We start from the raw sequence: 17585 nt of genomic DNA, 5'->3' as shown, positions 1-17585 counted from the left end.
TGAAATATTATATTACATTGCATGAAGTGTCTTTTCATGGCTGGGCTGTAAACACCATTGTAATTAGTCTAATTCTAGGCACTCTGGGTAGATTGATTGTGTTTATACAATGTTGTTGGTTTAGGGAAACATTTGTTAATCATTAATTCATTATTTAAAGTAGCCTTTTTTGTTTTGTTTGTTTTTGTTTTGAAACAGAGTCTCACTCTATGGCTCAGGCTGGAGTGCAGTGGCGTGGTCTTGGCTCACTGCAATCTCCACCTCCTGGGTTCAAGCGGTGCTTGTAGAGACGGAGTTTCACCGTGTTGGCCAGGCTGGTCTCGAGCTCCCGACCTCAGGTGATCCTCACACCTTGGCCTCCCAGAGTGCTGGGATTACAGGCATGAGTCACCACACCTGGCCTAAAGTAGCTTTTAATTATGGAGAATGTGGCAGAACTCACTTTTAATAACAGCTTTATTCGATGTAATTTGTATACCATAAAATTTACCCTTTTAAAGTATACAGTTTGGACCGTGTGCAGTGGCTCATACCTGTAATCCCAGCACTTTGGGATGCCAAGGCAGGAGGATCACTTAAGCTCAGGAATTCAAGACCAGCCTAAGTAACATGGTGAGACCACGTCTCTACAAAAAAAATTTAAAAAATGAGCCAGGGGTGGTGGCATGTACCTGTGGTCCCAGCTACTTGGGAGGCTGCGGTGGGAGGATTGCTTAAGCCGTGGAGGTCAAGGCTGCGGTGAGCCATTATCTCACTACTGTACTCCAGCCTGGTTGGCAGAGCAAGACCCTATATGATTTGGTGGGGTTTAGTATATTCAGAGATGTTCAGCCATCATTATTATCTAATTTCAGAACCTTTTTATCACCCCCAAAGAAAAGTCCTTTATATAGGACTAACATTTCCTTTTCATTTATCTTTTTATTTATTGAAGTGAAACATCACTTAGAACATGGTTCTCAACTAAGGGAGAGTGTTTTCATCCCAAACCCCCATCCCACCCCAGAGCATTTGGCAGTGTCCAGAGACGCTTTTGGTTGTCACAGTGGAATGGGGGTCGGGGGTTGCTATTGGCATCTAATGAGCAGAGTCAGAGATAACTGCTAAAGATCCCCCCATGACAAGAAGTTACCTAAGCTAAAATATCAGCAGTGCTGAAATAGAGAAACTCTGAGTTAAGAAGTAGGCTGTATTTATTTTAGTATCTATTACAACAAATCCTGTTTATTAAGAAAACCATGAATGTGTTGTCTCTTGTTTAAGGGCTTCTGGACTTAGCAATATTTCCGTTTTTAAGATCTTTTATTAAACCTGTATGGGTATATAAAGAGCTGGAGGTGTGTGTTCCCCACTGTAGACCATGTATAAATAATTGGGACACGTTTTGTTTTGTGAGGTGATTGATTTGTTAACTTTTTAACCAGTTCACATAAGATTTAGAGAAAACTAAAGAATTGGACCAGTTCATTGTTGAATTGCAAAGGATTGATAAACCTGGAGCATTAAACAGTGCTTTACTTATAAAGCAGAGGGAACACTGTTGAAATCTAAACACGTAATGGGCCTAGGTATTGAGGGAGCAAAGGGCATGGAGGATTTAGATAACATCTTTTCTCAGTTATTGGAATGAAATGGAGTGGAACAAACACGGGCACCTACTTTAGGTTTATTGATTTTGCTTTCCAAGGGCTAATTCCTTTAAACCTGCTGCTTATATTGTGACTGAGTCAGTGCTGCTGCTACAGTTAAATAAGTTAAAGATCTTGTAAGGAATTTTAGCCTGTTTTTTTTTTAAGACTCATCTAACAGGTGGGGCGCAGTGGCTCACGCCTGTAATCCCAGCACTTTGGGAGACAGAGGCGGGCAGATGACCTGGGGTTGGGAGTTGGAGACCAGCCTGACCAACATGGAGAAACCCCATCTCTATTAAAAATACAAAATTAGCCAGGTGTGGTGGTGCATGCCTGTAATCCTAGCTACTTGGGAGGCTGAGGCAGGAGAATCCCTTGAACCTGGGAGGCTGAGGTTTTGGTGAGCCGAGATTCCACCATTGCAGTCCAGCCTAGGCAACAAGAGCAAAACTCTGTCTCAAAAAGAAAAAAAAAGACTCATCCAACAGTAATTTCTTTTTTTTTCCTTTTTTGGCGGGTGGGGGGGGGGTGCGGAGTCTCACTTTGTAGCCCAGGCTGGAGTGCAGTGGCGCCATCTCAGCTCATTGCAAGCTCCACTTCCCGGGGTCACGCCATTCTCCTGCCTCAGCCTCCCGAGTAGCTAGGATCACAGGTGCCCGCCACCACGCCCAGCTAATTTTTTTTGTATTTTTAGTAGAGACAGGGTTTCACCATGTTATCCAGGATGGTCTCAATCTCCTGACCTCGTGATCCGCCCGCCTCGGCCTCCCAAAGTGCTGGGATTACAGGCGTGAGCCACCAGGCCCAACAGTAATTTCTTAACCAGAGGGCCTGGGAGTGGGTGGCAATCAGAGGAGGGGGAGACTTGTGATTTGAAAAGACATTCTAAGATTTAAAAGTGCTTTTAATATTTTTTAGTCATGATATTTAATTTGTTTGGAAATTTCAAATAACGTTAAAGAAGAAACTTGTTTGTCAAAGGAGTCAAGGGGTGAGAGTTGAGAAACTGTGATCTACAAAGTTGATTTAAGCCAAATCGGACTAAAGGGCCGATTAATTCCACATTCTGCTGTTTTGGTAGAAGATACGTATATAGAACAAAGAGGAAAGGGATACCTTATTCAGATTGTTATGTTCTTTTGTTGAACTGTAGCTTATTGTACTGACCACCAGTTCTATTTTTATCCTCCCAGTGGAAGGACAGGTTAATAATTGGATATTAGCCGATGATACTAGATTAAGCCCCATGAGGGTAAGGATCTCTGGCTAGCATCCTATTAATCCCAGACAATATTTTTGAATTAAATGACACGAAAAAGCCTAAAATAAGCCCATGCACTATAAGTGGTTTACCTCATGTCTTATTCATGTTAGCTTATTAAAATCTCCCATAGATCTTTGCATATGAGGCTGGGCACAGTGGCTCATGCCTGTAATCGCAGCATTTTGGGAGGCCAAGGTGGGTGGATCATTTGAGGTCAGGAGTTTGAGACCAGCCTGGCCAACATGGTGAAACCCCATCTCTACTAAAAATATAAAAATTAACCAGGCTTGGTGGCACATGCCTGTAATCCCAGCTACTCGGGAGGCTGAGGCAGGAGAATCACTTGAACCTGGGAAGCAGAGGTTGCCATGAGCCAAGATGGCGCCACTGCACTCCAGCCTGGACAACAGAGTGAGACTCCCTCTCAAAAAAAAAAAAAAAAAACCTTTGCATATGAGCTGCAGCAATAAAAGTGCTATGAGACCCAACATCTCCGTAACCGTATTCTTTGAAAGCTGTGGAATAAGGCCAAGTGCAGTGGCTCACATCTAATCCCAGTACTTTGGAAGGCTGAGACGGGTGGACCACTTGAGGCCAGGAGTTGAAGACCAATCTGGGCTGTGTAGCAAGACCTCTGCCTCTACAAAAAATTTTAAAATTAGCTGGGCATGGTGGTGCATGCCTATAGTCCCAGCTACTCAAGAGGCTACAGTGGGAGGATTGCTTGAGCCCAAAAGGTCAAAGCTGCAGTGAGCCATGATTGCACCACTGCAAAAAAAAAAAAAGAAAAAGCAGGCCGGGTGTGTTGGCTCACGTCTGTAATCCAAGCACTTTGGGAGGCCGATCACGAGGTGAGGAGATCGAGACCATCCTGGCTAACACTGTAAAACCCTGTCTACTAAAACTAAAAAAAAAAAAAAAAAAAAAATTAGCCTGGCGTGGGGCCATGTGCTTGTTGTCCCAGCCACTTGGGAGGCTGAGGCAGGAGAAATTGCTTGAACCTGGGAGGTGGAGGTTGCAGTGAACTGAGATCGCGCCACTGCACTCCGGCCTGTATGACAAAGCGAGACTCCGTCTCAAAAAAAAAAAAGCGTAGGATGGATTCAAAATGTGATTTGGTTGATCATAAACGATACTTTTGGAGCTGGATTAATATTAAGTCCCTTGAGAGATACAGAAAATACCATGTTCGTGGTCAACTTTGATTATTTTAGCCGGGTTCATCTGGTTTGCACATTGAGACCATAATACTTCATGTTCTAATTGTGTCCAAAAGGCTATGTGTTAACATTCATAGCAAACTGGTTACCTTTATTTCCTGAAAGTTAAATTTTGAAAGAAAGGCAGATACCAAGTGAGAAAGTAACCTTCAGTTAAACAAAGGGGTACATCGAGTTTGATATTCTTGGATTAAAAATCAGGTGACAATTGGAACATGGAGGAGAAATTCATGATTATAAAAACCATGAAGCCGATCTTTTTTACAACAAAGCTGCTTGTTTTTTTCTTAATCATGTAGTGGCTGCTATCAGGCCAGTTCTGGAACTTTACTGAGTCCCTCTGCTCTTCTGAATCAGCCCTTGATTGGTGGTGACTTCTCAGAAGTTCTGAGGACCACGAAGAAAGAGCAGTGTCAGTTCACTTAAGTTGAGCCATTTGGAGATTACTAAATATTCCATAACCGTGGGAAACACTTAAATGTGGTGGTTATTAGGGTTTTCTTGTGTTTTCCTTTTAGCATTACATCCTCATATACAGTGTTGTCATAGTAGAGGAGGACATTTTTTCTAGGGGACAGAGAGATCTAGGGAATATGACTGTTAACATTTGAACACTTTCAGATAGCAGTACGTTTTACCGTGGTTTTGATAACCTCGCATAGAATAAGCTGCTGAGAGGCAAGGATACCTTGGTATATAGAAAGAGCCTTGGACTTCGTATTGAAAAAACTTGGGTTTTATCTTCAGCTTAGCCATCTAATGTCTCTGTAACTTTACAGACATCTAGTGTTTCATTTAACCTCTCTGAGACTTAGTTTCCTTTTCTGTAACTTGATAGTTGTGGCCAGGCACCATGGCTCATACCTGTAATCCCAGCATTTTGGGAGGCTGAGGCAGGAGGATCACTTGAGCCTAGGATCCTCCAGGATACTTGAGACCAGCCTGGGCAACACAGGGAATTAAAAAACTTTTTAAAAATCTGCTGGGCATAGTGCTGTGCCTCTGTGGTCCCAGCTGTTGAGGAGGCCGTGGTGGGAGGATCGCATGAGCATGGGAGGTTTGAGGCTGCAGATAGCCGTGGCCACACCACTGCACTACAGCCTGGAGAACAGAGCAAGACCCTGTCTCAAAGAAAAAAAAAAATGGGACCGGGTGTGGCAGTTCACACCATAATCCCAGCACTTTGGGAGGCCGAGGCAGGAGGATCACCTGAGGTTAGGAGTTCAAGACCAGCCTGGCCCACATGGTGAAACCCCGTCTCTACTAAAAACACAAAAAAATTAGCTGAGTGTGGTGGCGGGTGCCTGTAATCCCAAGTAGGAGGTTGAGGCAGGAGAATTGCTTGAACCCAGGAGGCAGAGGTTGCAGTGAGCCAAGATGGCACCATTGCACTCCAGCCTGGGCAACAAGAGCAAGACTCTGTCTCAAAAAAAAAAAAAAAAAAAGGATAGTTGTGATTCCCTCCTTATATGGTTTGTTTATAAGTGTCAAACAATCTTCAAAACTGCCATACGGAATGTGTTATATGAGATACGAATTTTTATTGATCTTTTTTATCCAAGGAGCAGTGAAAGTAGTAACTGAATAGAAGCAGTTACAAAATTAAAGGTCTCAAATGATAAGTGAATATAGTAGAAAATAAAAGGTTGCCCCCACACCCCAAACATACTCTCCAGGGGGTATCTCAAATACTCAGACCCTTTTCCATACGTAAATATGTGTTTACACGTAATAGGTATTCTGCAACTTTTAAATTTCTTATTTATGTCTGCATAGTACCCCTTCATGGAAATGCCATAATTTAACCATTTGAGGAGTGTCCATGTTATTTCTTTCTAAATAATGTTTTACAATATTGCATTGTACAACTCTGTAAATACCTGAGTATTGGTGAATAATCTTTCTCTTGCCTTTTAAAACAGCAAAAAAGAAGAATAAGAAGGGGAAGACTATCTCCCTAACAGACTTCCTGGCTGAGGATGGGGGTACTGGTGGAGGAAGCACCTATGTTTCCAAACCAGTCAGCTGGGCTGATGAAACGGATGACCTGGAAGGAGATGGTAATTTTACTTTTGTCATCATGTTTGGAATGTTTATGATTTTCTAGACAAAACCTATTACATAATAATTCACATCGTTTGTAATCTGTAATCTGAAAAGAACTTACTCATTTTTTAGCACCTGAAATCTTACATATTTTATAGAATCTAGGTTTAATCTGAGGTTTGGGCTATCAGACTTTGCAGTGAAGACTGAAGTGGTCATTTAAGAGAGCTTTGCTAGTTCTTGTTCTTGCATTAACAGACTTCTTAAGTTACTATTCTTTTGGGCCTCATTTTCTTCATTTTGAAAGTAAGAACTAGATCATCTAAAAATTCCTTTTAGATCTAAAATTATATGGGGTCTTCATAAAGTGATATTTCAGGCTGCTTGCGATGGCTTACACCTGTAATCCCAGCACTTTAGGAGGCCAAGGTGGGCAGATCACGTGAGATCAGAAGTTCAAGACCAGCCTGGCCAACATGATGAAAACCTGTCTCTACTAAAAATACAAAAATTAGCTGGGCGTGGTGGCGTGTGCCTGTAACTTCAGCTACTCGGGAGCCTGGGGCAGGAGAATTGCTTGAATCTGGGAGGCAGAGGGTGCAGTGAGCTGAGATCATGCCACTGCACTCCAGCGTGGGTGACAGAGCGAGACTCCATCTCAAAAAAGTTAAAAAAAAAAAAAAAAGTGATGTTTCAGTGTTATCTGTAAGTTATGTTTACTCAGAGCCAAGGAATAATTAGTTCTAGGAGTTATCAGTATAAAATCAGAGTGTCCTTGGGTATATGAAAATGGTCTGAGGAAAAGGAGTAAGAACAGTAATTATGGTGGGAAAATAACGAAGAGTCATTTGGTGTCATTTGGACAAGTTCTGTGCCTTCAGGGAGTGTCCAGGAATAATAAGGAGCTATGTTTTATAATTACCAGGTATGACATAAATCTCATTACCATTGTTTTTTTCCTAAAAATCTTTTATTGCATGCTGAAAGAATATTTTTTCTTGTGACCTGTTTTCATAATTCCTAAAAACAGGAAATTTTTTTTGAGACAGAGTCTCACTCTATTGCCCAGGCTGGAGTGTAGGTGGCACGCTCTCTGCTCACTGCAACCTCTGCTCCCTGGGTTCAAGCGATTCTCCTGCCTCAACCGCCTGAGTAGTTGGGATTACAGGTGCCTGCCACCGCACCCAGCTAATTTTTGTATTTTTAGTAGAGTCAGGGTTTTACCATTTTGGCCAGGCTGGTCTTGAACTCCTGACCTCATGATCCACCTGCCTCAGCCTCCCAGAGTGCCGGGATTACAGGCATGAGACACCGCACCCGGCCAAAACAGGAAATTTTATATAGGTCGTACTTCCCATAAGTGTTGGTATCTGAAGTACAAATTCATGGACAGTGCTGTAGGAAAAGATTTTTGTTGTTGTTGTTGTATTTTTTGTTTGTTTGTTTTCAGACGGAGTCTCACTCTGTCGCCCAGGTTGTAGTGCAGTGGCGCAATCTCTTGGCCTACTGCAACCTCCACCTCCTTGTTCAAGCGATTCTCCTATCTCAGCCTCCCAAGTAGCTGGGATTACTGGCACGCGCCACCACGCCTTGCTAATTTTTGTATTTTTAGTAGAGACAGGGTTTCACCATAATGGTCAGGCTGGTCTCAAACTCCTGACCTCAGGTGATCCACCCACATTGGCCTCCCGAAGTGTTGGGATTATAGGCGTGAGCCACCGAGCCGGGCCTGTTGTTTTTAAGGGAAGATAGAACATGCAGAAAAATACTCAACTTCAACCTCACCACTAGGAATACGAGAGTTGCAGTAGTGGTTAAATATACCTGGAGTAAGAGGGACCCAGGTTTGAATCCTAGCTTTACCGTCTGTGACCTTGGGCAAATTACTGTCTGAAATCTGAGTTTGCTTTTCTGTAGAATGGGGGACAACCTCACAGGACTGTTAAAAAGATAAGATGGGATATAATGAATATAAAGTAGCTGGCACACAGTAATATTCCATAAAGAGTTGTATTTATGGAATAATATTTCTTTGCTACATAAGGATTAAGGTGTCATAATCTCAGAAGCTTCTCTTCGTAAAGTGCCCTTATTACTGAACCCCCACTTTTTTGTCTGTTTTTCTTGTATAGCGTGTTTAATATTTGGCAGTTAACATGGGTCCTCTTGTTCTATGACAGTAGTGAGAGAAGTTTCTTCTAATTTCTTACATTCATTCCTCTATCCTAGTTTCAACAACTTGGCACAGTAACGATGACGATGTGTATAGGGCGCCTCCAATTGACCGTTCCATCCTTCCCACTGCTCCACGGGCTGCTCGGGAACCCAATATCGACCGGAGCCGTCTTCCCAAATCGCCACCCTACACTGCTTTTCTAGGAAACCTACCCTATGATGTTACAGAAGAGTCAATTAAGGAATTCTTTCGAGGATTAAATGTAAGTGTAAAAGTTGTAATAATTAACTAGATATTGAGGATAATGTCTAAAAAAGACTAATTGTGGAATGGGCAGTTGCTGTTAAAAAAACAACTAGAAATATACTTTAAGGCCAGGAATGGTGGCTCACGCCTGTAGTCCCGGCACTCTGGGAGTCCGAGGCGGGTGGATCATTTGAGGTCAGGAGTTCGAGTCCAGCCTGGCTAACGTGGTGAGACCCTGTCTCTACTAAGAATACAAAAATTAGCTGGGCATGGTGGCACACGTCTGTAATTCCAGCTACTTGGGAGGCTGAGGTAGGAGAATTGCTTGAACCTGGGAGACGGAGGTTATGGTGAGCCGAGATTGCGCTGTTGCACTCCAGCCTGGGCAACAAGAGTGAAACACCATCTCAAAGAAAAAAAATCAAAATTTTATATATATATGTGTGTGTGAGTGTGTCTATATATATATATAAAATATATATATTTTTTTAATTTTTTTCTTTTTTTGAGACAGAGTCTCATTCTGTCATCCAGGCTGGAGTACAGTGGATTACATGCCCAGCTAATTTTTTGTATTTAGTAGAGAGAGGGTTTCACTATGTTGGTCAGGCTGGTCTCGAACTCCCGACCTCAGATGATCCACCTGCTTTGGCCTCCCAAAGTGCTGGGACTACAGGCATGAGCCACTGTGCCTGGCCTGAATTCATCTTTATTTTTTTAAGAGTTAAATTCATATAGTTCAAAATTCAGAAGGTATAATAGGGCATTTAGTAAAGTTTCTACTATCTCTCTGCATCAGTTTTCCTCCTGAGACAACCATGTTCTTGTGTATTCAGAAAAATTCATGCACATACAGTAATGCTTTTGTAGTCCTCTCAAAAAATGACAAATGAAGAACGTTAGGAAACTTTGTTGTTGTTTCTTATTCCTTCAGATCAGTGCAGTGCGTTTACCACGTGAACCCAGCAATCCAGAGAGGTTGAAAGGTTTTGGTTATGCTGAATTTGAGGACCTGGATTCCCTGCTCAGTGCCCTGAGTCTCAATGAAGAGGTAAAGAAAATAAGAGTGGGGATATGAGGGGTGTAAGTTCACAAATCTCATATTTATTGATCAAACTGGTATTTTTTAGGTTGAGTGAGTGGCTCACTTCAAAGATTCCCATATCTACAAATAAAGGCCTGTATTATTTAACAGTATATCACTTAACATTCAACATCTAGCAAGTCACACTTCAGCAAATTCAGTAGGCCCCAATAATTTAGAGAGGTACTTAGGTAGAAAGTTGTGGAAGAAACCCACCACGCACCAGGTCTCTAAGTCTCACACTGGTTTACCCACAGTGTTGCCTCAACTCTTATGGCGTTGCTTTTTCAAAGTAATCTGACCTGATAAAGGCAAATAGAAAAATCAAGTTTGTTTAGTATTGAAAGGCATATCTCATTTTCAGGGAAGTGCTGTCATGGTATTTTTGTTCATTTAAGAGGATTTGGAAACATTTCCTACAAAGGAATATTTTATAGGAGAGTGACAATAAATATCAGTCCTTCTGCTTGTCAACACTGCCCGCAAAGGTTTTCCTGTCCCAGGACTTGAGAGGCTTATATCTCAGAAGAAAAAAAGACTTTTTTCCTCCTTTAACTCCAAAAACACCTTATTGTTTATTGATAAGGCAATTTCTAGTGCCATTTGTGCCATATTTCTGTAGTCCTGATTTGCCATATGACATGATTGAAATCAATACCTCTTAGAAATAGTTTTGCTGCCTCATAATTGATTACCATCATGATAATCTGTAGTCAGTGTGAAATAGAGATAAAAATTAATGTACTTAGTTAAATGCATATGAAGGTCTAACCTTGTTGCAGAATTACTCTTATTGGATTATTTTTAGATTTTTATTAACATTACTGGTCTCTAACTTTACTCAGTCTGGATAAGAAAAAATACCATGCAATTGTTAACTATTTGATGTTTACTAGATTAACTGTTACTTAATACATTGTTGTGGTCCATATTTAAGAGTTATTTTGTTACTAGAGATTTCATTATAGTGGTGTTTAATATAGTTTTGGGTATTTTTAACTAAAAATCATTGTTATCCTTCTTCAACTGTAGATTCTACTATGAAATGAGGAAAAATCAGCAATAGAATTAATTGGGTTCAAAGTATATAAATAATGATGTGGGAAAGGGAAGTCAGAGGGTATCTCTGGAAGAACTGATTTATCCAAAGGTAATACTGAGTGAAAGAACCTAAGAGTGTAGACAAAGCATGCTTTATGCAATTTTGCTGGTACATAGTAGTAGTAGGGGCTATATAAATGTGTTGGGTGTTTTTGTTTTTAAGAGACAGGGTCTCGCTATGTTGCCCAGGCTGGACTTGAACTCCTGGGCTTAAGTGATCCTCCTGCCTCAGCCTCCCAAATAGCTGAGACCGTAGGTACATGCCACTGCACCTGGCTTCTATAAATTTTGATAAATAATTGTTGTGCCACCAAATATGCCTTTTATTCAACTAGTTATGTGAGAATTATTTTTAATTTACTACACTTGACAAATTACCTTGGATAGTTAAAAAGTTAATTCTAGTCTGTGAAATTAAGCTTTGTAAAAATAGTATGATAATTGACCTAATATTCAAGGCCAGCTTAAATTTGTTGAATTTTTAAGTCTTTGTAAAGGACTCTTTAGCCCACAAATTGGAGTGTTAGCTAGATTACAGTGTTTTCCTTTATCTTCCTTCCCCTAGTGCTTCTGCTATGCCCAGACGTTCAAGGTCACTCAAGGGATTTGTGCATAATGGGGCAAAAGGTTGGTTAATATGGTCCTATGCTCTCAGTCTCTAGGTAACAGGAGAATTCGAGTGGACGTTGCTGATCAAGCACAGGATAAAGGTAAGGAAACTGGTAGAGATTTCTGTTTGGTGATGGTGCTAGGATGACACCAAGCCATCCTTTCCCAGAAAATTTGAATAGGGGTAGTGGTGGACCTGCCTGAATCTACAGTAACAGTTTTCAATCAGTTTTGCCCCACAGGGGACTTCTGGCAATGTTTGAAGACATTGTAGGTTGTCACAATTGGAGGGAGTGCTGCTGACATAAGTAGAATCTAGGGGTTAATTCTATAGGGGATAGGACAGTCCCCATCAACAAAGAATTATGCAGCCCAAAATGCATGTCAAGATTGAGAAGACTGATTGATCTAGATGAACATTAAATAGATGATAAATAGATTAGCTGCCTAACAGCACATTGGTCACAAAGGGGACCTAATTTGTATATGTTTCAGGGACTCCTGGCCCATACAGAATTTGAGATAGCTAAGCATTAAACCAATAGGAAAAAATGGGAGGAAAAGAGCCACCTGGGGTTGAATTGGAGCATGTACTTATGGGGCCTGAGGTAACTGGGATGACAGTGTGACATGAAAGTGAAAAATAGGGTAAAATGGGTTTCTATGTGTGAGAAATATTGGGCAAAGTTTTTATGAGCTAACTTATGGTTTTTGTTTTAATGTATCTGTAGACAGGGATGATCGTTCTTTTGGCCGTGATAGAAATCGGGATTCTGACAAAACAGATACAGACTGGAGGGCTCGTCCTGCTACAGACAGCTTTGATGACTACCCACCTAGAAGAGGTGATGATAGCTTTGGAGACAGTAAGTTTGTTTTTATGAAGTTAGCTTCTTCTGTGCTTTGGGAGGCTATTTAGTAATAGGACAAATGTGTTACAGATGATCACATATTAACAGAAGGGGGAAAGCAGATTAAGAAAAATTTTGGATAATATCTGAAAGAATTGATAGATGCAGAAAACGAATTTGGTAAATTAATAATTTTTTTTGGAAACTTAAAGGGACAGACATTTCTCTTTTTTTGGAGACAATTGTTTATAAAGAAACCCAAGCTGGGCATGGTGGCTATAATCCCAACACTTTGGGAGGTCAAGGCAGGTGGATTGCTTGAGGCCAGGAGTTTGAGAGCAGCCTGGGCAACAAAACAAGACCCTATCTACCAAAAAAAAAAAAAAAAAGCTGATGTGGTGGTCTGCACCTGCAGTCCTAGCTATTCAGCAAGCTGAGGCAAGAGGACTCCTTGAGCCCAGGAGGTCTAGACTGGGTGACAGAGCGAGACCCTGTCTCAAAAAAAAAAAAAAAACCCAACAGATTCCACAAAGTGAGCTGTTTGAAATAAGAGTTCAGCATGATTGCTGGGTGAAGAGCAGCATACAAAGATCAGTTACATTACTTTTATATATATAGATTTTTTTTTTTTTTTTTTTTTTTGGAGACAGAGTCTTGCTCTGTGTCCCAGCTGGAGTGCAGTGGCATGATCTCAGCTCACTGCAACATCCGCCTCCTGGGTTCAAGCAATTTTCTGCCTCAGCCTTCGAGTAGCTGGGATTACAGGCGTCCGCCACCACGCCCAGCTAATTTTTTTTTTGTATTTTTAGTAGAGACAGGGTTTCACCATCTCGGCCAGGCTGGTCTTGAACTCCTGACCTTGTGATCCACCCGCCTCGGCCTCCCAAAGTGCTGGGATTACAGGCGTGAGCCACCGTGCCCGGCCTTATATATAGATTTTTTGAGACGGAGTCTCGCTCTGTCGCCCAGGCTGGGGTGCAATGGCAGGATCTCGGCTCACTGCAACCTCCATCTCCTGGGTTCAAGTGATTCTCCCGCCTCAGCCTCCCAAGTAGCTGGGACTACAGGCGCGTGCCACCACACCCAGCTAATTTTTGTATTTTTAGTAGAGACGGGGTTTCACCATGTTGGCCAGGATGGTCTCGATCTCTTGACCTGATGATCCGCCCGCCTTGGCCTCCCAAAGTGCTGGGATTACAGGCGTGAGCCACTGCGCCCGGCTGATCAGTTGCATTATTATATGCTTGTAGCAAACAATTAAAATGTAATTTTTTTTTTTTTTTTTTTTTTTTTGAGTTGGAGTTTCGCTCTTGTTGCCCAGGCTGGAGTCCAATGGCATGATCTCAGGTCACCCCAACCTCTGCCTCCTAGGTTCAAGCGATTCTCCTGCCTCAGCCTCCCGAGTAGCTGGGATTACAGGCATGTGCCACCACGCCCGGCTAATTTTGTATTTTTAGTAGAGATGGGGTTTCTCCATGTTGGTCAGGCTGGTCTCAAACTCCTGACCTCAGATGATCCTCCTGCTTCAGCCTCCCAAAGTGCTGGGATTACAGGCATGAGCCACCGCACCTGGTCTAAAATGTAACTTTTTAAAATAAAAATATTGATTCACTTTAAAAATACTCAAGATATAGCAGTGAACAAAGATATAGCAGTGTAATTTTTTTCTAATAAAAATTGATTCACTTAAATGCTCAAGATAGAGCAGTGAACGAAAACAAGAAAATCCTGTCTTTATTGGGCATACATTATTATAGTGGAGGGAAGAGACAGTGTGTGAATAATTAAACACTTGGGGTGCGGAAAGATAGGGGAGTAGGAAATATGGGGTAGGAGTAGAGATTAATTACATACATCACTTTAACAAAGACCTTTATGGGGAAAATTATGCAACTTTATTAAAATACACAAAAATAGACAACACTAATTATTTTTAAAATGGAAAGAAGCTACTACCTAGTAAAAATAAATAAGTAGTGGTTTGTCTGTAATCAAATACTTAATAGCATAACAACAGGGATAAAATTCAAAACCTGTTACATTAAGGGGGAAAAAATTGTATATAAATTTGAAAACAATACCATGTAGTATTAATGCATAAGTTGTAAAAATATAAAGCTGTGCATGGTAATTTAACCACCCTTGTGATTGTTGGTGGGGGTAGGGAAAATTCTGTTGTTACATTTGTAACATATTTCTTTTAAACAAAAAACTGAAATAAACATGGCAAAATATGACATTCACTAAACCTAAGTAATAGGTTCATAAGTTTGTTATAATGGCGTCTTTGCTTTTCTGTATGTTCGAAATATTTTAAGTAAAAACAGACCAACTTAAATTTACAAGCTCTTTGTTTTGTTTTGTTTTTTTGAGATAGTCTCGCTGTGTTGCCCAGACTGGAGTGCAGTGGCAATCTTGCTTGGCTCACTGCAACCTCTGCCTGCCAGGTTCAGGGTGTTCCTCATGACTCAGCCTCCTGAGTAGCTGAGATTACAGATGCGCGCCACCACACCTGGCTAATTTTTGTGTTTTTTAGTAGAGATGGGGTTTCACCATGTTGGCCAGCTGGTCTCTAACTCCTTACCTCAGATGATTCGCCCACCTTGACCTCCCAAAATGCTGGGATTACAGGTGTGAGCCAGCGCTCCCAGCACAAGCATTTTAATTTTGTGAGGTACCTTTTGAGCTTTGTACTAAATATAATTGGGGAAGCAGTAAGGGATATAATTCCTTTTAGAGGAGGGTCCTTAACCTTTTAAGATGTAGAAAGAAGAAGAATGGGTCATAGGTCTGAAAGAAGGATAAATCAGCAAGTTTATATCTGACTTTTTACATGGCTTTGTGACACAACAAAGCTTTGGGGAGAACTACGTGAGGTGATTAACTTCAGCATTTATGCAAGAGATTCTATTGTTAACAGGAAGAAATGGCTCTTGAAAGAAAAAGCAGACAATCAGACCAAGGGTCCTGTTTTGAGTCCAGGGGCATGACTTTTCTCACCTGAAACCTTGAATTTAGAGCAAGCAGGATGGATAACGAGTGAGTGTGCTGTTGTTATCCAAAGCTGCCCCAAAGTCAACTTAGTTAACCTGAATTAAAGATCCAGAGACTCCCGTCCCAAGCATTAAGCCAAAAAGAGAATCCCGAGGGGTGTTGGGGGGTATTACACTCAATATTCCTATGAAATGTCAGTAACAGCATGTGCTGCTTTTCTCCAGTATGGATCTGTGCTTTCTCAGGAAATACAAGCTTATCATAATTTCAGTATTATCAAAATAAAATTAAGTGTAAATCGCATCTCCAGAAATTAAAACCACATTTCAAAATAAACACAGGGCTGATTTTCTTATAATGTGTCCTGTTTTAGATCGTTTCTATAATCATTTTACTAACATAGCATGTTCTTTAATATATAAAGTTTGTAATACCAGGAAATGTTATGTCTGGTCAGTAAAAATTACGTGGTTTCCAAAATGAAATCATTATTTAAAAGACAGCAGCCACAAGGAAAAGATCCCTGGCCAGGCATGGTGGCTCATGCCTGTAATCCCAGCACTTTGGGAGGCGGAGGCAGGCAGATCATGAGGTCAGGAGATTGAGACCATCCTGGCTAACACGGTGAAACCCTGTCCCTACTAAAAATACAAAAAAAAAAAAAATTAGCCTGGCGCCTGTAACCTCAGCTACTGGGGAGGCTGAGGCAGGAGAATCGCTTGGACCCCAGGAGGCGGAGGTTGCAGTGAGCCTGCGATTGTGCCACTGCACTCCAGCTTGGGCGACAGAGTGAGACTCCATCTCAAAAAAAAAAGAAAAAGAAAAAGATCCCTGTTTGTCCCCCATACATAAATTATCAGCCCTTAAAACGTGTAGGTTGTTTTATTTAGTTAATTTATATTTAGAAATTCAGATTTTTTTTTTTAACATTAAAATCTGGGTTGCCAGCTTCTCTCAGAAGGTTGGAAGATCCTGGCAACAGTCAGCTGGAGCTAAATAGCAGCTGTCCCTTTTACAAACAACATAACGCTACCCACAGTTTGCTATCTGAGCTACTACATTTCTTTATACAGATTTCTAGTATTTAGGGTCCTCTGATACTGAAATGCACGTGTGTGTGTAAAATAACAGTTTATAACATAAACAACATTGCGATGAATGTCTTTGTATGTGTATCTTTATCACACATCCAGTTATTTCCTCAGGGTGAATTTCAAGAAATTACAGTGTTGGTCAAGAAGGGTATACATGACTTCAAATCTTTTCATGCATAGTTCTAATACAACTTTCAGTATTTATACCAATTTATTGATTGATTGATTGATTTTGAGAGGAAGTCTCACTCTGTCGCCCAGGCTGGAGTACCTTGGCACAATCTTGGATCAGTGCAACCTCTGCCTCCCTGGCTCAAGTGATCCTTCCACCTCATCCTCCCAAGTAGCTGGGACCACAGGCCTGCACCACCATGCCTGGCTAATCTTTGGTATTTTTGATAGAGTTGTGGTTTCACCATGTTGCCCAGGCTGGTCTCAAACCCCTGAGCTCAGGCAGTCCACCAATCTCAGCCTCCCAAAGTGTATTTGTACCGTTTAAAATTATGATCAGCAGTGCAGAAATTGATTTAAGCTCCTAAAATTCCATAGAAAATTATGTCCTGTTAGTCCTATGTTGCATATATTGTTTCTCATTTTGTTTGCCTCTTAAAGTGATCTTTGAGGCTGGGTGTTATGGCTCAGGCCTATAATCCCAGCACTTTGGGAGACCAAGGCTGGAGGATTGCTTAAGCCCAGGAGTCCAAGACCAGCCTGGGCAGCATAGAGAGACTGTCTCTCGAAAAAAAAAAAAAAAAATATATATATATATATATATTTTTTTTCGGAGACATAGTCTCACTCTCTCACCAGGCTGGAGTGCAGTGGCATGATCTCAGCGCAACCTCTGCCTCCCGGGTTCACACCATTCCCTTGTCTCAGCCTCCCAAGTAGCTGGGACTACAGGTGTGCGTCACCAGGCCCAGCTAATTTTTGTATTCTTAGTAGAGACATGGTTTCACCATATTGGCCAGGATGGTCTCGATCTCTTGACCTCGTGATCTGCCTGCCTCAGGCCCCCAAAGTGCTGCTGGGATTACAGGCGTGAGCCACTGGGACTGGCTAAAAAAATTTTTTTAATTAAAAAGTAAGTGGTCTTTGGGATCAAACGTGGAAGATTCCAACTGTATTGTTGTAGTGTCTTGTGCTTTGTTTTGTTTTTTTGTTTTTGCATATAAACCTTTTCTCCTGGAAATTCATTATGGAATATTTAGGCATTTTTTTATTTCCAACCCACCCTTCCCAAATTATTAGCTGAGCAACATTTATTTC

At 41.3% G+C, this 17585-nt stretch overlaps 1 protein-coding gene across 4 annotated transcripts in view; it reads left to right on the top strand.

Moving 5' to 3' along the window:
- EIF4B (eukaryotic translation initiation factor 4B) overlaps nt 1-17585 on the top strand; it is a 34831-nt gene that overhangs the window by 5428 nt on the left and 11818 nt on the right. For 2 of the 4 annotated variants that reach the window (XM_055250505.2, XM_055250504.2), the window contains exons 2-6: nt 6038-6175; nt 8391-8599; nt 9518-9634; nt 11424-11478; nt 12109-12243. In XM_055250505.2, coding sequence (XP_055106480.1) covers nt 6038-6175; nt 8391-8599; nt 9518-9634; nt 11424-11478; nt 12109-12243 — 654 coding nt within the window. The remainder of the gene's footprint in view (nt 1-6037; nt 6176-8390; nt 8600-9517; nt 9635-11423; nt 11479-12108; nt 12244-17585) is intronic. The other 2 variants (XM_055250506.2, XM_063621468.1) reach the window with 1 other exon arrangement.

This window comes from Symphalangus syndactylus, chromosome 17 (genome assembly GCF_028878055.3).
Source record: "Symphalangus syndactylus isolate Jambi chromosome 17, NHGRI_mSymSyn1-v2.1_pri, whole genome shotgun sequence".
NCBI classification, from domain to species: domain Eukaryota; kingdom Metazoa; phylum Chordata; class Mammalia; order Primates; family Hylobatidae; genus Symphalangus; species Symphalangus syndactylus.
The sequence above is the reverse complement of the archived record's forward strand: the minus strand, read 5'-3'. Positions and strand labels throughout refer to the sequence as shown.